The sequence below is a fragment of the Onthophagus taurus genome, chromosome 1, assembly GCF_036711975.1.
Source record: "Onthophagus taurus isolate NC chromosome 1, IU_Otau_3.0, whole genome shotgun sequence".
NCBI lineage: Eukaryota > Metazoa > Arthropoda > Insecta > Coleoptera > Scarabaeidae > Onthophagus > Onthophagus taurus.
The window spans coordinates 8248730-8273209 of NC_091966.1; the positions used below are offsets into that span (position 1 = coordinate 8248730).

At 33.7% G+C, this 24480-nt stretch overlaps 1 protein-coding gene across 1 annotated transcript in view; it reads left to right on the plus strand.

Annotated features, from left to right (window-relative positions):
* The window catches only part of LOC111414872 (chaoptin-like), a 151038-nt gene that overhangs the window by 87640 nt on the left and 38918 nt on the right, over window positions 1-24480 (plus strand). The window contains exon 3 of the mRNA XM_023046331.2: window positions 21563-21748. Coding sequence (XP_022902099.1) covers window positions 21565-21748 — 184 coding nt within the window. The 5' untranslated portion in view covers window positions 21563-21564. The remainder of the gene's footprint in view (window positions 1-21562; window positions 21749-24480) is intronic.

Consider the following 24480-nt stretch of genomic DNA (forward strand, 5'->3'; position numbering starts at 1 on the left):
TAATTTACTTCTTGTTACATTTTTAGTGATGTTTGAAGACGGTTAACTTATATTGAAACAATTAGTCGTTCTGGAGAAATTGTCTTTGTAAATGAATTTGGCCTAGTTTTTAAACTATCGAAATCGTAATAGTCATGTAATCATTATTTGAAATTGACCCTTAATGGTTGCAATGCAATTACATTTCCATCGAATATTTTCGTGAAATGCATTGAATTTTAATAATCAATGTGTTCATCAGCCTCACAATTCTATCATCCAGTATTTCCGAAAATTATATATTTCTGTAATAACTCTACCACTTTAGAAATTATCTCAACCACGAGCTTAGAATTTTGATGGTTGAGGTTATGACAAATAGCATAATGACGAAACCAACGGGCTTTTTATCACATATTATAGCTCAAACAACTTATTCTTGTTATCTAAGTTTACGACATTTAACATTATATTTTCTAGTCTCATCCATATTTCTTAATAAGACTTTGTACCCGATAATTGGAATATAATCGAAAAACTGCTTCCTTAATGGCAAGTAAATTCAAAGTGTTTATCCTTAACACTGTAATCGCCTTCACGCCGCTATAAGTCTTCAATTAATTTTTGCAAACCGGTATGCTAACGCTTGTACCACATTTTGATACAAAAATGTTTTTTGCCGTAGCAAAAAATAACTCACACCTAACCGAAATGTATGAAAAAAACTAAAACCGGTCTACAATAAATGAAGGGTGCTGAACACATACTCGACATGAATAGTTCCGCATTTCAGAGTTCCGTGAATTAATGGCATGCTTTTCAGAGTAAAAATTTCAAAAAAATGTGATAAATAGAAGGTCATAGAAAATATAAAAATAGCTGTTTTAGGTATCGTTAGTTTGTTGACCTCAAAACCTATTTTATTTTTACTCTTAATTGACGGGTTGTGTTGAACTGTTACAAAACAATTAATAGCAATTCTACTTGAGTAAACGTTAATTTGCAATGATGACTTATTTAATTATCGACTGTTATAGAATTGGTGGGAAAGAACTGGCTCTAATTGGATTTGTTAAGATCATTGAATCGATTAATGCGTATCATAACTGAAAGGATTTAATATTTCCTTGTATATTCATAGGAATTTTATGAATTCCCTCAAATAATTCAACCCTTTTAAATTCCGCTAAAATATCCATACAGCTATTATTGGTAGCTTATGTACTCTTATACAGTGAATTTCACTTTAGATGCAATATACAAAAATATATTTCCATAGAAATCAGGGCGTACCTAATTACTTTGTCCCACATAAAATTCAAAATGTTCATATAATTTGACATTACATTAAAACTTCGATATAATGAACCAATACGGAGTAGAACGCAGTAGTGTCCATTATAGCTCAATAAAAATATACAAAAATCTAGCGTTGAATAACAAATAAAACTAGACTAACACTGGCACTAGAACTAACACTTGTTCTAGGTCTAGAACTCTTAAGACAGCATAATCTGTCAAACTACCACTACACCTGATCAACAGTTCAAATCTGCAGTTTTATTTGATGAAGCCAAGGCCGCTTGAGGCCGAAGTACTACAATATCTGTGACAATATGATGACCAGTTTCAGATAAAATGTTGGAGAAGAATAGTTTTGTTTACAAATATTAATCATCCCCGGAAGCAATGTCGCGAAAAGTCAGCTTTCTTTTGAATATTAAACATCTAGGGAAAAGAATGTTAGGTGAGATTAGTTTTGTTTTGAAACGACAATAATTATAGCGTGAAGGAATGTCGGTTTTCTTTTGTACGCCAATTAAAGCGTGAAGGAATGTTAAGACAGATAGTTTTCTTTTGAAACACCAATTAAAGCGTGAAGAAACCTTAAGTAAAGCATGAAAGAATGTTAGGATCGGCCAGTTTCAGGTCTGAAAACGCACGGCTAAACCCGATACTTTCTAGTTCTAGGTCTAGTGTAAGTTCTAGTTTTACACTAGCACTATCACTAGAACTAACACAAAACCTAGAACTAGAAGCATTCGAGTTTAGCCGTCTTGAGAGACGTGTGGCTAAACTCGAATGTTTCTAGTTCTAGGTCTAGTGTAAGTTTTACTTTTATTTCAGTAAAAATATACTACAATCTGATGCTGAATAACAATTAAAACTAGAACTAACACTAGAACTAGAAAAATTCGGGTTTAACTCACAATACGGCTAAACTGGAATGATTCTAGTTCTAGGTCTTGTGTTAGTTCTAGTGATAGTGCTAGTGTAAAACTAGATTTAGTGTTAGTTCTAGTTTTAATTGTTATTAAGCCCTAAATTGTTGTTCATTTGTACTGAAATAAAAGTAGAACTAACACTAGACCTAGAACTAGAATCATTCGGGTTTACCCGACTTGAGAGACGTGCGGCTAACCCCGAATGTTTCTAATTCTAGGTCTAGTGTTAGTTCTAATTTTAATTGTTATTCAGCGCTAGATTGTTGTACATTTTTATTGAAGAAGTTGAAAGGTTAAATATACGTTTTAGAAAAGTACGTATATTAGATTATATAGTAGAACTAGAATCATTTGGATTTAGCCGTCTTAAGGGACGTCTAGTGTTAGTTCTAGTTTTACATTATCACTATCACTAGAACTAACACAAGGCCTACAACTAAAATCATTCCCGTTTAGCAATATTGAGAAACGTGCAGCTAAACCCGAATGTTTCTAGATTTAGTGTTAATTCTAATTAACACTAATTAGATATAAGATTTATTTTTTACACCCAACAAAGAATGAGAAATAATGTGAGATCTTTAGTATTAAAATAACCAAAGAATTTTTGGATTTTTTTGTGGAGAAAAAACTTAAGGACAAAAGAAAAATTTTAAATTCAACCGTCTAGAATTTTCCCCTTCAAATGTATGTTATTTAGTGGGGATGACAGAAAAGACGGTGGGAATTCGACGACAGTTCATGAATATTTCTTTTCTCTTTATGGCTAATAGCTAAAGAATATTGAAACTTTGCGTCAAAAAGAACGATAATGATTTATTGATAAGGTGCTATTAATAAACACACACCATGATATCGTTTATTGAATTTTCTACGTTTATTAATTGAAATGTCATCTACTATAACCAAGTAATATAGACACTTAATTCAGTATACGAGTGGGAGAGTTATTTGAACCTCGAGGCGTTGTAGCGCAATCTGACAGGGAAAGTTGGGGAGCAAGTGGCAGTTACAGATTAAACATTTCGGAATCGTGTGTGTTCCCCGGGATGAAGTATGAGTATAAATTCCAAGGAAGACGTGGGGTTTTAAGAGTTGTGCCCGGAAGAAAATTGGCTCAGGCCGAGGCGAAAGAATGAAATATCTACGCGTTACCCATCTGCTAATGTCTCCCGTGGGAGCGACTTCCAATTCCCGGAACACTTGCGTCCCAAGCCGCCTCCACGCCCGGCTTCCTGCTCCTCCAATTACCTCCCATTCGGCCATTATTAACCGTTTCGATTTAATAGCCGGCCGAATTCAGTTAGAACTTCTAAGAATACGATCGTCGCAACGGAGCCATCGTATCTCCATTCATTCGAAAAGGCGGAACGTAAAACGAATTCGAGAAGTTCTTCTCTTTAATGTATAGCTACTAGAATCTGCTGAGTCTTCTAAATTTTCCTTTATTGCATTTAAGTAAAACACATTATTACAGTGTTTTTTTGTTTTTGTATGCAACGTTTTTATTGAAATTTTGTCTAACTTTCAAACGAGACTCGTTCGAATTCTAAAACGTTGTCTTTGACGAGATTTTTATCCGTGCCATTCAGTGCACGCGTTCCGCCTTAATACTGTAACGGGGGGTGCATTGCTCCTTCGGTCGTTTTGCACGCGGCTTCCTTCTCTCTTTATCCCGTATTGTTCTTCAACAATTAGGCGGTATACAGAAAGGGGGTTCGTGTTCGGTATTCATTTGGCGGACGGACTTCGTCTATATTCAGCGTGAGGACCGGCGGGAACGCGTTTCCAATATACCTAGAGAGCCCCGCCCTTCTTCCCCATTCCTCCGACACCTCTCCTAAGCACTCAATATTGATTTGGCAATCGGGCCGAGAGATTTCGCACGCCTCTAAAACCGAAATCGCCCCACAAACCCTTACAGTGGCAGCAATAAACCCTACTCCCCGTTATAATTGGGCACATAATTTATCTCAGTTTTTTTTTTAATAAATCAAATGTAACTCAAATTATTACATTAATAACATATTATAATAAATCATATTTATTATTGCTTAAATCGATTATATACAATACATTTTAAATAGAATATAAATCATTTATATTTATTAAAACAACTAATTATAATATAACTCCCATTAAAGTTAAAACCATAAATCGCGTACAATCAATAACGTACATCGATAATATTTAATTAATGCAACCCAACGTAATTCAGATTCTATGTAATGGAACGAGGCTTCAGTGTATTAAATTTCCTTTCTGTAGTCGACGTTGTTATATAGACATGAATTGATTCAATTAGAACTATATGAGTTCTCACGAGACGGAAATGCGTTGCAGTAATAATTACTGCAACGTCTTCATTATGTAGTCGATATCTATCGAACAAAACAGCATATTGCAGTTAATATCTCTTAATTGAAGAACAGTTAATTAGTTTAAGGACAGAAATACCAGTGTAACTATTAATAATTTTCTAATGGATTAGGGTGAAGTTCAGAATGTTGTAGATTTTTTATTAATTATAATATATTTTAATAAAACAATATAGAAGGTAATACTGAAAATAGGTAATGCTATTATCATTTCAAATTGTTTCACTCTATAGTTTTATTGTAAAAATTAAAAATTGCAACCTCAAGTTCCGAGTACTTTTTCATTTAACTCGTAATAAAACAAACCAAGATGAAATGTTGAGTTGACACTAAATTGCGGTATTCCTTTAAAAGCAATACTAAAGATGTCATCCCTGTTTAAGTCAATCTTTCGAGATAGAGTTGTGGAGTTGTAGCAATGGTTGTTTTTACCTTTTATAACTGCCTTGAGCCGGTTTGGTATCGAGTCTATAAGTTATTCCTTAGTTGCGGCTTAATTTTCTGCCATTCTTCCAGCAAGATCATTTTAAATATTCTTTGTTGATATCTAATATTTTTCAACAATGCCCTTAAATTTTGAATTGGATTCATATCAAATGACTGTGCTGCTGATGTTATTAAATGAGGATAGTTCCAAATAAGCCACGACTTCACGATTCCTAACTTTTGCTTTGGCTCGTTATCTTAACAAAAGCGAAAACTATTTCGTATGTCGAGATTTTCAGCAGTTAGAAGCAAATTTTGTTGTAGAATTGGTCCAAATCAAATGCAGCCGCCACTACTCTTGAAATCGCTTTTAAATACTATTTTCTGCTCGGTATTTGGTTAGCTTAAATTAAATCTTTACTTATTCGCGACAATCATGTGATTCCAAACTTGGAGCTCTTTGAAATGCTGCGTGTTATTTTTTTCTGTTTATGAACCGTTTCTTGCGCGTTATTCGACCATAAAAATTATGGTGGCGAAGCACGCGAGAGACACTTTCAGTACTACAAGACTTCTCTAATTGTTTCTGAACCTCGGTAACAAGTTTTATAGCAGATAACTTTTGAATTACCTTGATTTTCCGGAAAATAAATCGTTCTTAGATTGAGTTAAAAATCTTCTTTGGCACATTTCAGCTCTTATTTACCACGCGATTCTTGTGAACAAATCTTTCTATGATGTGGCACACTTAACATAACCAAATTGTCTATTTTTGAAATGTTTTACACCAATTCATCCTATTCACGGTTGTTCGACTACTTATTGTTTTAATTACCATGTGTTGATCAGGATGTAACACTAAAAATTATGTAATCAGCTGCTTAATACTTGATCATATTACTCATTGTACAACACAAATTAATTTCTCGACAACTATCATCTAGGCCACAAAATGACTATCTAAAATCAGTTTTTAAGTACACATACTTAGCTTATTTACAGCCTAAATGCATTAAAACATGCAGTGTATCAAATGTGCTGTGATTCATTACATATAAATCAGTTTATCATAACCGCAATGAAAATCTACTTGACGGATTATTTTTTCTGTTATGTATGTTTCGGCCTCAGTTTAGTTTCTTTCTTCTGCAGTTTCTTTACAGACATCATAACATACATAGAACAAAATTGTGTTGAATCTCCAAAAATGTCAGTTGTTTAATTGTTTTGTCACACCTCATATTTCAACATTGTAATTTATCCTGAATTGTAAAATTAAACAAAAGATCCCTTACCTACAAGTTTTAGACACCAAAATATACCTATGCGAAACGGTCAATTGTTCCCATCCCTAATGAAATAGGCTTTTGCATGTATGGTATTGATCATAACAAGAGAACCTCTTAACCGATTTCTATGAACAATACCTCATTCGACAGTTTAATCCTTCTAAAACATGAAAAGCTCGTTTAAATAGCCGCACTGAGAGAAATGAATTGTACTATGCACTAAAAATATACTATAAGGTAATATAATACTTAATACGTATGGGACAGCGAGACGAGATTGTACTGAAGCATTTAAATATAATGAATATAATACAATGAATTGCTGCATGTTTAATATTTTTTCTATAATACGATTCGTACAATCCATTTCTCTCACTGCGGATGCAGTTAATTAGCGAAATTTGGTATCGGCTATTTCAACTTTCGTATTCACATAGAATCATCCTGATGACTAAAATTGGTTAATTTATAAAAAGATAATAGACATGTTAGTCTAAATTCTTTCTCTAAAGTCTTAATTCCTATTCAATATAAATAACATTTTTTATTGGTGATTATTTTAATGGACTGTAGTACAGGCTCGATAATTCGGTCCATAAAATTTCACGCACTGGCAAATTACCGAATGTGCGAAATTACTGGATATTACGGAAAAAAGTTTTACTATGAGAGAAAATATAAACAAAATATGTTCAATACTGTATAACACTGTATTTATCGTTTATTATTAGGAAGTAAATGAAATAAAATCATAATATTCTTTCCATATTTGTTAACGACGTATCAAAAAATGTATCAATTTTTGATTATTTCTTACAATAATAGATTGCGTTTAAAGCATCTTTTGATTTCACAGAGTTCATTCAAAGATTGGTAGCAATATTTTCTACATTACCATTATTTATCTTCAGCCATTATAGGTTAGCTGCCAAGTTTCGATTTTGTGACATCCTTTTCATGTGTGCAATTTAGAGAACTTGTGAGAACATTTGTTTTGTGCAACGAAAAGCCGGTCTCGATCGCATTCAGCCGTCAGTCTATTAGCACAAAGTATAATGGTAACTCTATCTTTAGACACTTTTTCTCTTCTCTGAAAACTATGTCTTGTTTGGTAAAACTTTTGAAAGCAATCCACCTTCGTCAGCATGGTAGACTTGATCGAGAGTTATATTAAGTTCACCTTTTTCTTAAAATGTTCGTTAAATTAAGAAACATGACGATCATCATTCTAATTCTTTATCTTACCTTAAACGTTTCAAACACGGGTGGTTTAAATTCGTTATTATCAAACATTTTCTCATAAAAACTAATCTATCTTTAATGAAAGTCTTCTAGTAACGGTATTTTTGAAGAAAGAAGTATAAAGCATTTTCCATAAGTGGGTACTCTCCTGCCTCTCATTTCCGAATTAATTTGCTTAACACACGATTCAATTTTCAAAGTTTCGTATTTACGTTTTGTTGTTTTAGTTTCTATTTTGATGTGGGTGTATAAAAAACATGTTATGTACGAACATAGAGGCAATTACAAAAAGTCAGGAAATCCCCTATTACTGTCTATTTTCACTACCCACTACGCATACTCCATTTGAGGAAATAATAAACATGCCGGATTATAAAACGTACAATTTTGTTGAGTGCCGGATTATAGAGTTGATTATAAGAGATGTCAAACACCAGATTACTGAACTTGTCGGATTAGTGAATACCGGATTAACGAACTTGTATGGTTTACGACTTATGAGTACTTAAAAAATGTCATTATTGCATTATTTTCGTGTAGTTTCACGTAATTCGAAAGAGTTTTCGAATTGGACATTTTCACTATCGTGTTGGTCAGGGATTAAGCTTTCGAATGACGTATTGCACATCGAAATCGGTTGAGAGGTACTGTTGTTATGATTAAAAATTATACCGCAAACCCTCTGTAATTTGTGACGGTATAAATTCAAATAGTTTCAAAACATGTCGATATAACTGAATATACACGCCCTAATTTGTAATTAATTTTTTTTCTAATTGATCATCATTATCCGAAAATCAAATTTTAATATTCAATAAATATAATCACTTTCTAAAATTGTCACTAGAACTAACACTAGACGGAACTTGTTGAGAAACACTTCGAACTTGTTTCGGAAGAAGGTTGTAACATGACATCCTAAATATTAACATTTGTTTCAAAAAACGCACGGCTTAACTTGAAAGTTTCTAGGCTTAATGTTAGTTCAAGTGATAGTACTAGTATTAGTTCTAGTTTTAGTATAATTAACACCGGCCGTGAAAGCTTTCGTACTTAAATAACCACTTTCGTTTGACGTATTTATCCCAAAAGCATTTTATATTTAATCACACATTATGTGTACAAATGAGAAGATATTCAAAATAAAAAGTATAAAAAATCAAATATATTTAATGTAAAAACAAATCATAAAACTGTTTTGTATACACAAGTCCACGGTGTATAGCAAAATTCAGTTCGGTTATTTAATAACGTGATATCAGGTTTATATGTTATGAAATTTTATAGTTTGTAAAATATCAAAAAATTTTAATGTCCATTTTAGAACCGTATTGAATTGTGTAATAGTTTTGTCGGTTGGTATTTAATATTATTGATGTTTGTAAATATATGCACATTAAGTTTCTATACTCGCCTACATACATACTATTCATTCTGGCAATTTATCAAATGACAAACTAAACTTTTTATCCGTTAAACTTGCAAAATAAAAGATCTAACTAGATAACTAGATCTAATTTGAGATATAAATCATTCATTATTAATTTAGTTAAGGTTTGCTAAAGAGTTACTAAAATTCATGTAGGGTAAACCATAGTGTAAGAATACAAGGTATAACCGTACGCAGATTTTGATGACGTTTGAGTGTCCAAGAGAATTGCTAGTTATTGATGATTGCTTGCTTATCTTTGTACAAAATATATTTATTCCTACATTTAAAAGCCACATACCCAACAATATATTTAAGACCTTCATCAGTTATCTCATCCTTTACCTCTCCATTGTCACTTTTTCTGTCGAGGATTTTTGTTGGATGTTCACTTGTTACTACAAGTTGATTAACTACAATGATTCATAAGTTTAATGAGTTTGGTAATGTACTGCCATCTACTTCACCCATAAGATCTTTTCGCCAAAAAATCTATCCCAGTTGAGGTTGTCGCCAGAGAAAAGCAAAGTGATGGCGGATCATTATCTGGTACAAACTTCAAAGTACCTCATGTTTTAATTGGTGACGAGACATATCCGTTGAAGTGATTTGGTGAGACAATATCTTTCCAGGAATCATGACCCCGTAAATGAAATCTTCGATGATCTTTGTCAATAGCTACAAAATGCATTAAATATGCTTTTGGTATATTAAATGATGAAAAAGCAGCACATACAGTAAAATCTACGTGTATTTTATACACGATTTTGAGACGTCAAAACGCTAATAGTGTAACTTACATTACTGTCACGAGGTGCAATATTTTCCAGAAAATTAGTGTGATCAAGAAGGACGTAGAAGTACAATGCAGGCGAAACAGGTACAAGACTCGTTTGCAAACTACTTTGTAGATAATAAAGTCCCGGCGCTGCTAATTTTTCCTTTCAGTTATTCCTGTCCTTAACGTGTAAAGGTGTCCTTCCTTCTGGTTGTGTTTCATTTACTTTGTAGATGTTTAAACCACAAAAAAATATATGTATGTATTTGTGCATCTAAGTGTTTTTTGACTAACCTGATAATCCAATACATACACATCCCGTCACTTTCTTATTATCTCCTGTTTTTTGAATCTTGGTGTTGATTATTGCATAACACCGGTTTTGTTTGCACTTCCAAAATTAATATTCTACCACAACTATTCGAAAATTTTGCTTTTGAACACATTCTTGCGAATAACTACAAAACGATACATGTATATAACTTTAACATAACCTTAACTATCGTGCTTTGATTACATTTATCGTTGAATGCAAACACGACGCACATCCCACGCTTTAAGTTGCCGCTCATTACATTGGTGTAATATACACAGCACCGTTGCGTTTACAGGTACTTGCTAATCAACGTTAATTGCTCGCTAATATGAACGCGGTCTAATACCTCTCGTGGGAACACGAATACTGGAGAAACAACATTTCTTACTGCATTTACTGCAAAGGCTACAGGTACTAACGTACCTCTTTCTACTATTACCTTGTCGGGTTGCTGAAGCAGTTTCAGCAATATTGTCGATGTTTTGTGGTTCAAACTTTTCCATAATGGTTATAAAAACTATCTATTTTGGTTTTATTGAAACTTATCGTTATTGTAATACTTTATACTTGCGCTACACTAACTAATAGCACGGTTTTTTTATAAAATACTTAAACCATGAAATTTCTAGTCCACGTTTTAAATTGTGGAAAATTAACTGTCAATTCGTACACAATTTCGTAGAAAAATCAAATATATTTTTGCACAACCAATTAAATACTTACACAGATAACGTTCCGGATTTGTGTTAAAAATTTTATCTGCTTGATGACTGCTTGAATGTCGTTTTTGTAGCTTTTTGCAGAGATTTTTCACTCTTTACCTCATCATAGGCATCCTTAATAAATCAATCTGCGCTCTCGTTATCTTTCTAACACGCTGTAAATTGTGTTTACTTGTTAAGCGTATCGTTTCCCCATTAATTATAATCATACCCAGGTAGGCTACACCGACGCATATCAATCATTAACTACAATTAAACTTACATTATTATTTTAACATGTATTCCAGTTTTATTCCAACCTCCTACATTGTAATACTCGTCTTGCATGTGTATTTCCTACAAATATTTCTGATGTCTTCCTAGACGGTGTTTTAATTTTGTTGATACAGTCATTAAGGTCATACTTTCTATGTACATTATTACAAAAAATCGTAAAAACTCATTGTTAAAAAGTAATGATCTTTTTATAAAGATTTTTTATTAAAATAGTTCTTGTATGAATTGTTTTAGTCCATAAAGTCTTCTATTTTAGGTACTATTCGTTGAGGGCGAAGAGGGTTAAATATTAATTCCCTTGCCAATAAAAAGGGTTTTTGACGTGAAGCGTCCACTTTGAAGGCCGATTACAGTAAATTTGTGCCACAACAAATGCCATTCTCCCCGTTTAAAGGGGAACTTTTGTTAGGAACCTCGGGTGTTAGTCCGAAGGGGAGCTTTTTGTACTATCATTATACTGAATCATCAATCCTGAAACGGGAATGGATATTAATCTCATCCAAGCAACATGTTTCATTTATGTGATATTGGGGATGCGACTTGAAATAACATTCTTTTTTAAAACGTGTATTATAAAGGAATGTTTTATCCTCTATTTCTTTTTACAAAATTAATCCCGTAGTATACATTAAAACAAACAAAAATTTTGTGACATGGTTCCATTGTACAATACCGTGCCAATAATACATTGTCACGCGGTCTGATATTGATGATGATAAATCGAAACATTTGTTGCCGATGTGGAATGGTTTCCGGTTGAAAGATTTTTATACGTTTGCAGACGTAAACTATAACATATGAACGAAAAAAAAAGATAACATGTCGTGTATTGAAACATTCAATCTTTTCCGATACAACCCCAAATAATATTATTATCCATAATAGATATTATTAATAATAGCGGCTTTTAATCGATGGTGTTACAATGTATTATTTAAATACTAGGGCTAAATATAAAATAAATTTATTCATTGCCCTTGCTAATGTAGCTTTAAATATTCATAGAAATCCTTTAGGTTAAAATTGTATTGAATCGATAAAACAGAAACAAAATAATAAGAACAAAATAAATGTAAAAGGTGAGAGTTTTCTATAAAAAGCAACAGAAACATTACGATTTTACGTCGGCATTTCAAGGCATCATTGTGGAAGCTGAAACGTAAAACCTAGGAAAAACGTTTCAGTGATGCTGACAAAATGAAGCGGAGGAGTTGAGATAAAGAGAGGGAGATAACTCGAAGGGCTTTAAGTGCACCGGAAAAGTGGACTCTTCAGGTTATTGGCGTAGGGAGCTGTATACGGCGAACATTAGATTCGAGGACTTATTGTAGTCAATATCCATCGTTAGAAGAGGTCGGTCGGGGTTAAAGTGGAGTGCGTCGAGGGTGCAACACTTGAAAGTTGCCCGCCTTTTCACTGACATCAACTGACGGTTTTTCATGGCCACGTTTCACAAAGACTTTCTTTGTCCCCTTGCATACAAAATTGCCGAATGCAATTTAAATACTTTGTGGTTACTAAAAAGGTGGAGACTTTAATATAGCAATAAAAGAACATTATTTTAATTCAACATTTACCTCTTTATAGTAGGATATGAATTTAATTGAAAATTAGAGAGGTGTTATTCTCGTAATAGGATATCTCCCCCTTTATCTTTTTAATGTTACGGGGAGAAACTTTCTGTTTCGTCTTGGTTACATTAAGTAGTACTTCTAGAATTACGTGAGGAGTTGTTCCTTGAGAGTAAATTAAAATTAAATTTTAAACAAGACCGTAAAACTTTTTTAATTTTTTAACCACATGAGTACTAAAGCTCCATTCTCATAAAAAATGTGGAACATTGACTTAAGGAACATCGGTAAAAATCTAAAATCACAGCGAAAAAGTCGCAAAGGCATTATCCTGGAAAAATTATTAAACTGGTTGGGGGAAACGTGTCGTTCCTTTTGCGTTTCTTTGTGGCGCAGCGGCGCGGAAGTATTTCGCTACATGTAACTCCGGCAGCTGTTTCAAGCCGGCGCCCGACTACTTATTAACTGTCATGGAGTTTAATTAAATTTTTCGAATAAAACTGCGACACGTACAAGGGCAAATAGGAAAAAAGGGACGTCGACGACGCCTGGTTGTAATTTATGTTCGTTTTGCGTCGAAATTACTTGATTAAAATAGTAATTACAATCGTGAAATTGTCGTTCGATTACTAAAGTTTCTTAAATAATAACTTATTGACTAATTAGTTTTAAAACAGCGAAAATTGGATATATAAATAAATGTAAGGAGTGAACCAGAAATAATAAATTATGATGATTATTAATTATTTATTGATTGCGATTTTTTTCTCTCTAAGTATGTTATCTTAAGCACTACCAAGGCTCAGTGATTAACAACATATCAACCTGAAATTGGTGATCATATTGTGGCGCCTCGACCGATTAGGCTTTATCAGGTGAAGTTATAGATTAAGTCGGTGAGCACCTGTTTCAGTTGAACATCATATGAAAGAATTGGAATTTCAATAGAAGGCAACCCAACCCAACTTCATATGTATTTTGATGAACTAGAAGATGGTTGTCAAATGCATGTGAGTGATGCCTTTGTTATAACAAGATAACAATGCACTCTCCACGGTTCCCAGTACATGCAGACGCACAGCTCAATCGCAGTACCTTTCGTGGAGCTTTCCTATTTGAAATACAACTGTCTTATGTAGCGCAACAAAGACAACGTTTTTATAAGCGACTGAATTCACATCCTCCATTATTGTAATTTAATCAGTTCGGTTAGAAATGCAACCAGTACGTAGACTAGTTTAGAAACTTTCGATGATTTTGGTTGAGAAACATTGTTGTGTTGTTCTTGGATGATGAAGATTGGAGATGGAGATTAAAACAAATTACTCTTCTAAATCCATAAGCAATGAACTCGGGGTTATTGGAAACCACATCCAAAATGCATATTGTAACTGGCTGAAATTATTCCGGAAGAAGTTGATACTTTGTAAGGTTCTGATTTGAAATTGTTGTATAAATATTGTTTCATAGCATATACCAATAGCTTGAAATTCATTGAAATTACATTTGAAATTGAGGAATATATAAGAACAACAATTCTTAGTTACCAAAAACTCAAATGTTATACTACTCATTAAATTTTAAATGAACCGGATAACAATTAATTCATAACCTCTGAGTTACCTTGATTATGTGCAGACATGAAGTTAACAACAAAAATATCCTTGATAACCTGTATATTTCGAAATCACTATATGATTTAATAAACGTCGTCCTATTTGACAATCAATAAGCTTAAAATCGAAAATAAAGAGGAATATTAAGGAAAATTAAGAGTTTTAAGGTTAATATATCCACAACGAAGGTTAGAACGATGAAATATACTTATTTTTATTTAGAAATCATTCTTCCATATAACCAACTTATACGATTTTCTCTAAAGACGATTGTTACTAAATACCATTCGAAAAAGCTATTGAAAATATAACCTCGTAAAGATTAACCCGTATTTCTTCATCTCCTAACCCGTTCTGATGGGTTTTCTGCAACTTTAAGATGTTTTCATGTAAAAAAATTAATTTAAAACCGAATACAAAGTGTAGCAGTTTATCCAATTCTCCTTGGTTCTTAAGATATTTTGCTTTAAATCCATCGACTTCGGCATTTTTGCTAAAAATTTAAAGTTTGAAGGCAAATATTTTAAGAACGAAGGTTTTTATGAAAAATACTATTGTTTTTTTTTAATTTAGAAATCATTTTTCTACATAACCAACTTATACAATTTCCTCTAAAGACGATTCTTAATAAATAGAATGCGAAAAAGTGAATGAACATATAATTTCATAAAGGTTAACCTGTATTTCTTCATCTGCTACTTCGTTCTGATAAGTTTTCTGCAACTTTCATGTGTGTTTCATGTAAAAAATTAATTAAAAACCGAATATAAAGAGTAACATTTTATCCAATTCTCGTAAAAATGTAGAGTTTCAAGATATGTATCTCAAGAACGAAGGTTGTTATACAAAAATATTATTTTTCGTTTTTGATTTAAAAATCATTTTCCTACAGGATTAAGTTAAACTCCTACAGGTTATTGTTAATAAATACCATTCGAAAAAGCAAATAAAAATGTAAACTTTTATGTCTTCAACTTCATATCTGCAAAATTAAATTAATTATATGTACTTTACTCAGTTGATTGATTAATTTTTGTAGTTTTTTGATGAGGCCTTTAAAGATAAAATGTATGGAACAAATTAACTGAAAAGGTAGTGCTAAAATTTGAATTGATTGAAAGTAGGTAGTCCTGTTTATATACAAATACCACCCGATCGATTTCAGCTGTATAAAAATTAAATAGAGTTGAATTGAAAACAGTTTTAGCTGCTCCATAACGCACCATAATCGATCAATTAAAACTAGTTAAAATTGAATACGTTTCACCAATCAGAAACATTTTAAAAACGGACGTTGTGTATTCGAAACATGAAAAGCTCGTAAAATTATTTCGGCTTTGAAAAAGGTTTCTATCGATCTGTTTGATCCGTAGCTAATTTGAATCTAAATAATTCATGCTAAGTTGGAATATAGTGGCGGGCCAGTAATGCAGTCTGCTCCACTTGGACGAGGTTTTGCATTATCCTACGCCACCACCGCCGGCATGAAACCGCCACTCGCCGTGGAACGCCGGTAGGGTTTAATAACACATGACCTTATTTACGACCTGTGCAGGACAGATAAATCTACCTTAAGTGTTCCCCTGCATTAGACGCTCCCATTCTTGAGCGGAATAGTGTCATAAATCGCCATCTCCTTTTTTCGCTGCGGTGTCGAGACAGCGAAAGTGAAAAGAAAACATGCGTTCGCCAGGAGTGGTTCAGGAGGTCAATATTTCACGGGACAATAACCGAGAAATATTTATGAAACCGGATCCTTATTGAATATCATTCTGTGGAATTTAAAATTTTATATGTGGACGTTACGACAATACATGGTTATAACGATACTTTTGCTTGTATTTCAGTTCTTTCATTCGTAAAAGCAATCGTGCGGACTTCTTTCTAAGGGACATAAATTTTATTCCCAATCTTCATGTATATGGGATATCTCGTCCAGAAATCGCCACGAGTTGTATAAATTCAAGTCCGTAGGGAGGAAATGATTCGTATCGAATGTTGATGTTTGGCAACGTTTTGATATCATCCCTTAAATAAATCTAAATTCAGTTTTTTAAGATAATAATAGACAGACAGAAATTATTAAAATTTACTTAATAGACAATAAAAATACAACTGCGATATTAACTCATAACCCATATAACCCACTCACTAGCTACAATATATACACATTTATTCATACAATCCGAATATTTGTAGTTCTAGGTCTGGTGTTTGTTCTAATGCTAGTGTTAGTTCTAGTTTTAGTTGTTGTTCAGCGTTACATTTTGTATATTTTATAGAAGTAAAACTAGATCTAGAACTCGAATCATTTGGGTTTAGCCGTGCGTCTGAAGACTTTTTGGCATTGATAATATTTGGTTTATGGCTAAACCATAAAATAAGGTTGTTCTTGAATTTCTGTACCACGTTATCATTCCCTTTGTCTGCTGCTACAACTATGATATCTGTGTTTTCTCTGACTATCCGCGAATGTATTATATTTATAATTTATTCACCAGTATATAATAAAAGAAAGTTTGGTGATATGGACCACATCATTTCTTCTAAATGATGCAAATGGGTTAATCGGGTCGACCTAAAAATAAAAATGTACACAATAAGACTACAGCGTTATGTCCTTAATAAAAATGGCTCGGTAATGACGATTTTGTGAACCGTTTTTATTGCACCATAAACTTTTTACGTTCACGTTACCGTAATGAACAAATCCAAAAGCTTCGAAGGAATGAACAAGAACTTTAAATATTATTTTTGGTCGGTATTTTGTGCTAAACACCAGACTAATTTGAATTTATGATTAATTATCACAAAGTGTTTTAATCATAAATTTAAAAGATTCACTAATGCGTATATTAGTTAGTAAAGCCAAATATGATAAAGAAGTTTTGCTTGGTAGGAAAACTTAATTAAGTAGTCCACTCTGATCAGCTTAAAAGTAGACTACGATAAGGTTCTCAAGATTAACGCACCCTTAATATCAAAAGCGAATAAGCAAGCCTTCTTGAACCCATTTCGACGATGTAACTTGTACAAAGTTGCCGACGAACACGAGGGCCGTCTAACAAAGTAAGACCTTACCTATGGAAAGAAAAGAGTACAAAAGGGAGAAACTTCGATTACAGATCTGAGGCGAGTTTGAAATAAAGGCACCGGGGCGGTACGGTAAAGTTTCTAGTGCGCTTTTAAAACTTCTTCTCGTCACGGTTAATTGATGAATAATATTTAGGTAACAGAAGTTTAACGCGAACTTTTAAGGAAAGGCTAAAGGAATATCGGGGAGTAAACGTAAATTATTCGATCAGCTTTAAAGTTGTTTTCGAACATCAGGTTGTTAGAAGTACGTGCTTATACGCGCCATCATCCGATAATCCAACGTAGAATATTCTAAATACACCATTCAATGAATATTTTCGTAAAAACATTTATACATTTTATACATTACCACCAAATGTTTGTTAATCAATAAAACCGACTCATGTTTAAAATTAAAACAATAATAAACCATAAAACTGAATAATTTATTATAAAAAACCGCACACAATTCAAATTAATAATAAATGTAATAAAATAATTAAATGAAATATCTTTATGGTTCAATTTTTTAAATTTATATGTGTATAAATAATTCAATAACATTTTCAATAATCCATAAAAATTTTACTGCTATTCAAAACTAAAATATGAAATAACATAACGTGTTAATAAAAAAAAATATTTCGTGCAATCTTCTTTAACCTATCATGGGCTTAACGAACCACCTGAATTGCTGGTCAAAATCAATTACCGAACTAGGTTAGTTACGGGAAAGTTAGGGAAGTTTTTAGCATGAACGAACATCGTGCATTATGGGATAGTAAACTTGCGCTCCCATCGGGTCGGCCGGGTTGCAAATGATTCACATATATCAACCGAGATACATCAAATTTGAATTCTGTCCCATGGCTAAATCTGATAATCACCGGTCACATGTCCATGAACCCGACAGATGATGTTCTGGTTGCGCTGTTAGGCATAAACGTACTACAAGCGGACATACTACGCGTATCAATTTCAATTTATGTGTTTAGATATTTAGTTTAGCGACGGGATCAGCTTGTGGTAAATATCCCAATTGCGGCTATAGAGCTTAATGTTTTACAAATCCCTTTAATTACAACGTGACATAATTTTAAAGGAGACCAAAATAATTTGGTTTATAATAGTCAAACCTCGATATAACCAGGACTAAGTCAAACTATTAATAAATGTATAATGTAAATATTAATAATATGTATAATTCTCATCGCATCCAAATAATAATAAAGAAATGTCATTTAAAAATAAACATTGAAGCACTCCCGAAACATAAACCCTCTGAACTGGGTCGGCGAGCTCGCACATCTAGCCCTAACAGACATTGAATTCCATAGACGGGCTATTTGATAAGAGTAAGAATGACAAAATTTTGCAAACCGATGAAATGGTATCGTCACTGTAAATCTATGTCTAAACGTCTTAGCCCAATGAACAAAACTTTACGGCATGAATACAAACGTTTATTGTTATAGGGCTCAGATCTTTATATGTTTTAACTGGAACTACTTTGGGAATGGGAGTAACATAGTCGTCCTTCCAGGAGTTTGGGAATACTGAATGAGTAAGACAAAAATTGTACAGATGGCCAAGTACATCAAGAATACGGGGACAACACAAAAGTATTATATCTAAGCTGATGCCAGCACACTCAACATAATGCCCTGAATGTGATCAGCAGATACTTCATGAAATGTCATTGTCGCTGAGTCAAAACGCATTCTGTTACCATTATAATAATCCGAAAGATTAACGCCGGGAGAAACCAAGGTATATTTTATACAGTTACTGAAAAATGTGTTAATATTATCGGGGTCTGACAAATGTGGAGGCATGCTAACATAGGAAGATTTCAAATAATTAAAGTTTTTAAGATTTTTCCACATATCTCTGGAATTAACAACAACTAATTTTGTTTGATTTGTAATACTAAAAAGTTCCCTAATTTCTGTTTCACTTATATTTATTAAAAGTATCAAGCCTTAATTTAATCATTTGTTTAATATTCCATATAATCCAGGGTAAAGCCCTTTTCTTAAGCACTTTCGTCACAATAAGTGCATGAAAGTCAAATAGAGATAGCAATACATCGGTAAAACAGTTGAGTTTAGTATAGGTTTAGCACTTGTAGGAATTAACAATTGCCAATAGACTAAAAAATGATCTGAGACCATAATATCCTCAGTATCACAAATAAGAAGTGATAGATTTCTGATAGAAATCAAGGCATCAGCAGAATATTCAGTTGCCAAAAGATTAACATTAATATCGCCCAAGATTATAACTCCATCGACAGTAACATAGATTTCTGATAAAGACTCCTCCAATACTTCCAAAGACAACCTCAAATCAGAAGATGGCGGCCTGTAGATAACCCCAATAGCAAAATCCAAGCTATTCACTGCAAACTTAACCCACAACTACTCCACTCCGGGAACCTGTTCAATACTAACACGTTGACATTTATAGCGGCTCCGAGTATAAATATCCACACCACCCCTCCTGGAGAGTCTGTCAGCTCTAAAGAAATGAAAATTATCCAAATTAAGAGTCGAGTCATCAACATTTACACCCAACCATGTTTCGGACACTGCAAAGACATCATAATCAGATTGAGTCACATTATCACATCTAAATGTCCTATACGAAAGCTACTCATAAAGTAATATAAAATCTAAGATCACAAAAGCTAAGACTAATAGACTAATTTAATACAACGACAAACCTAGCAACCAAGCCAGGAGGCAATAAATCAAAATTGGAGTGGTCGAAAAATGTTAAAAAACCAAAAATATAGATAAAGGTATAATAAAGTAAAACAGAAATAAACCAATGAGAATTATATTACTATAATAATAATAAAAAAATAATATTTATCAAAAGAAGAATTAAGAAGTTACTTACAAAAACTAAAATTTAATAATTTCGACGACAGCGATCTTTAACTCGCACTCTTCTATCCCTAGTCCATTACCAATTCCGTACTTTTCACGTGAGAGCATAACCAGTTTATAGATTGAAGTAGTAAGATATTCCTGAATAGATATTTTTGAATCTTTAAGTTTGCTCCGGACCTTAAAGACTGAATCACGAGATTTATAACTCACAAATTTAACAATAATAAGGCGTGGACGCTGACTATTCTTATTAAAAGCCACTAAATTCGGCCGTAGTTGCCACTTGAAGATTATCATTAAATAATGATAAAACCTTCTTTTCCACATTTTTGTGATTCTCCTCTTTTAAACCAAAAATTTCGCCGTGAATACTGCTCAAGGTTATCAATTTTTTCGTGAAGTAACTGATTTTCCTTATGTCGCTTATTGTTAACATTTTTAAGACCATCGAATATTTATCACTTTAGTAATAGACGGGTAAACTATTTTTCATTGAACTAAAACTAGAACTAACACTAGATCTAGAACTAGAAACATCGGGGTAAAGCGATGCGTCTGAACACGCTAGTGTTAGTTCTAGTTTTAATTGTTAATCAGCGTTACATTGCCGTATATTTTTATTGAACTAAAACTAGAACTAGCACTAAACATAGAACTAGAAATACTCAAGCTTAGTCGTCTTAAGAGACGCGCGGTTAAACCTGAATGTTTCTAGTGCTAGGTCTAGTGTTAGTTCCACTTTTATTTGTTATTTAGTGTTAGGTTGTTATATATTTTTCATAGAACTAAAACTACAACAACCGTTAGAACGAAGAACATTCATTCAATCAACAATGAAGATCTTATTTTATATTATGAACCTTAAGTCTCAAACTAACAGAATTACAACACACGAATAGAATAAACTAAGCATTTTTTAATTCAAAGTGTGAAATAGTAGTTGCTTACTTATGCGTGACGTCACAAACGGGCCTTGGAAGTATGCACCAATTCCCGGGATATAGCGGGCCTCTTAGATTCTACCGTGCTTGGTATAAATTTAAAACCAGGTAAACTAAACGCAACGGTGGCGGTGTCGATAGCTGTTCGAATTTGTGTGCATTAAAATTATTCATGCAAAGTGCATATAATGTATGTACTTTTGGCTATAAAAGGGGTAGGTTTTACTGTATAAATGGTAAATAAATGAAATAGAATACTTAAATTTTAAAATTATGTAAATTAATTGAATTTATTTCCACATCATCATTCGATGTTAAAGTGATACACATTTTCGTCACGTTCGAAAACTTAGCGACGCCTTTTTTGTAATTCACTTACAATGTGTACGTTTGCTGTTGCAGATATGAGGCTGCTGGAATGTACTGTTCTATTCTTGCTGCTCTACCGCATCGTACCAATTTGCTCTTCGCATCTCTCCAGCTGTAGTTTCAACTCCATGTGCCTGTGTTCTTCGGATCAGCACAACTTGGACGCTCGCCTCATTACGGACGTTAGCTGCATAGCCGTGCCGTTTTTCAAATTACCAAGTGAGTTTCCCTTTTTTATTTTTATATTTTGTAAAAAAAAAAAATAATGATTTAGATGATATTCTTAAATTACGAATTATTAAGAACCTTAACAAAAAATAATAAAGGCACGTCAAGGAAACGTCGAAGAGAAATAAAGGATTTCGATATTGACACATCACGAAATCAAACGTGTTTCAGTACCCTAATGGGTCAATGTGATGACCCAACGTCGGCTCGCACGCAATCAAAATCCTAGAAATTCTCGTCGAGGTCATCAGTTACCGTCATCAATTTCACGAAAACAACAAATCATGGGGTGTTTTCACACGTTCACCCAAGTTATTGTCGACGTTGATCCCGAAATTTATCGGTTTCAATCATTCACATTCTAGCGCAAATCTACGTAATAAGATTAACATCGTCGCCACTTCAAAGATAAAGTTCAACCAAATTGATCTTAAAAATTCTAAGAAAAAATTGAAAAGATTAAAGAACCATCCTTTCAATTCATCATCGAATTAGAAGGGATGCATTAAGTACTGCCTCCGGTTTAAACAGCCTTCATCCCAACGTCGAGTTGGTAAATATTTGATAGAAGCACTTACAGACCGACCTTTCCAATCTATGCCCTGAATTATTAAAGTCCATAAGCAGCGAAGTAGTGATTAATTACTAGCATACTCGCAACTCTCGCATGAAACTTGAAATCTGCATTGTAACGAAATTAATTATTAAAGGATTTTACATGTCACTTAGCGCTCGCGCGCTTCCCTTTTAATCGCTTTCCGGAAACAAGCCCGACCAAACTCTGTACGCGTCAACGGAAGAGATCACAATATCGTAAGTTAAAGTGGGACTTTGCTGGATATCCGATTCGTCGCCACCTACATCCAGCTACGTCATCTTCTAACCGGATATTCGAAAATCTCCAGACCGGAAACACTTCAATAAATATCCCATGTTACGGGCGACGAGAGCCGCCGGCGGTGTGCTACATAGAAAATCGATATGACGTGAACCTTACACGAAGTCATTAAGGAAACCGCAACGTCTTAGGGTTCAATATTTGATGGCCGCTTGCCATAAATGGAACAGGTGAGAAGTAACGATATTGAATCTACTCTTCTTTAATGGCTCTTTGTCATTCAAAGCCCACCATTTACGTCTAAATTGTATTCAACTATTCAGACGAAGTACTTATTATTCAGTTATTACTTATGAAACAACACCATTACATCGCTGTATTATTCCATAACAGGAAGTATATATTATTCAAATTTTATATTTTTATACATTCTATAACTGTTCTTGTACCAATTAAAAATAAGTGGCAAGAAGAATTTTCGCATTTTAACATTATTTAACCCATGCTTGACCATCCACAAAGTTTCAAAGAGAACGTACCCGCAAAAAACGCCTGGAAAGCTCTAACGCAATCCGCATTGGCTGGTGAAGTTCCAAAAGCACAGGGTAAGCCGTTGTAAATAGTTTATCTCCAGCTCCCTTTTACTGTAGTACTACAGTATGACCAACCTAACTCCGTCAAATGACTTGCGGTCACGTTTTGGAAATCTTTAGATTTGCTTCGTCTCTGACGAGAGTTCCTCCTAGGATATACGACCCGATGGCAGACCGCGAATACATTGATCCATTATTATTTAACAAGCAATAAAGATTAACGGTCAACCGGCCAGCCACCGGCATCGTCCGCGAGGTTCAAACACTGAGGCGGTATTTCCGGACGTAAACCTTCATTAAAATTCCAAATTTTCGAATTAAGAGCTTTGCTGGACCACGGTCGGCTCGGATCGGCGAGATTAGAGAGGGGCCATATTGCCAGAGTTTCGAATCGAGAGTTATGGCGCTGATCCCGCTTAATATTTTAATTGAGGGTAGCATAATTACTTTATAAACTTCAAATTGGATTCTGCGTTCAATGGGTATAACCCTATCTCTTATTCTTTTGCGTCCTAAATTTTTTCTTTAGTGTTAATATTTCAAATGCTTTAAATTTTTAATCCAATCCGTCACATGTGACACCATCACATTTCTCTTTTCAAGTATTATCTTTCAATACTCGTAATGCACCATGTAAAATTCGAGCAAATACCGTTTCCAATTTAAATTTATTCTCGTCTCGTCGAGTATAATCCACTTACCGCACCTACGTATGTACGTTCGTTTCCGCACCGGATCCATGGACCTCCATTCGCGTAGGCTCCGCAGTATCGTTGCTTTGAAAGAAAACAGAAGGGAATCCGCTCCCCCAAAACGACCACCCGCAACGACCGCATCAATGTATTATTCTAAACCGAGAGCATACGTACTCCGTCTGTTTGGAGTGCCCTCAACAGAAGGCCGCAATTCCAGCATATATCTTGGTCCTGGGAAAGCGCCAGAAGCTCAGCTTTCTGCTCAAGGTAGCCGTTGTTCTATGGCAGTTTCGCGACGAAGGAGGAATTTAACTTATGTATCTCTATCTAACTGAGGATTACGGTTAGTCTGTTCTCCGAGCATTCTCGGACTAAATTGTGCGAGCAGATGGCATGTGGTATGCTATAATTTTAGATATCTGATCTACTTACTAAAGGGGAAACTTTAGGGTGAATATTTCACGGCACGTTGACGTGTTTAATTCGTTTGAGTTTCGTATTAGATGCTTTACAACACGTTACGATTTTTAATAATTACGAAATTAATATTTCAAAAGTAATTAAACGAAAATTATAATAACTATATTGGCGGAAATA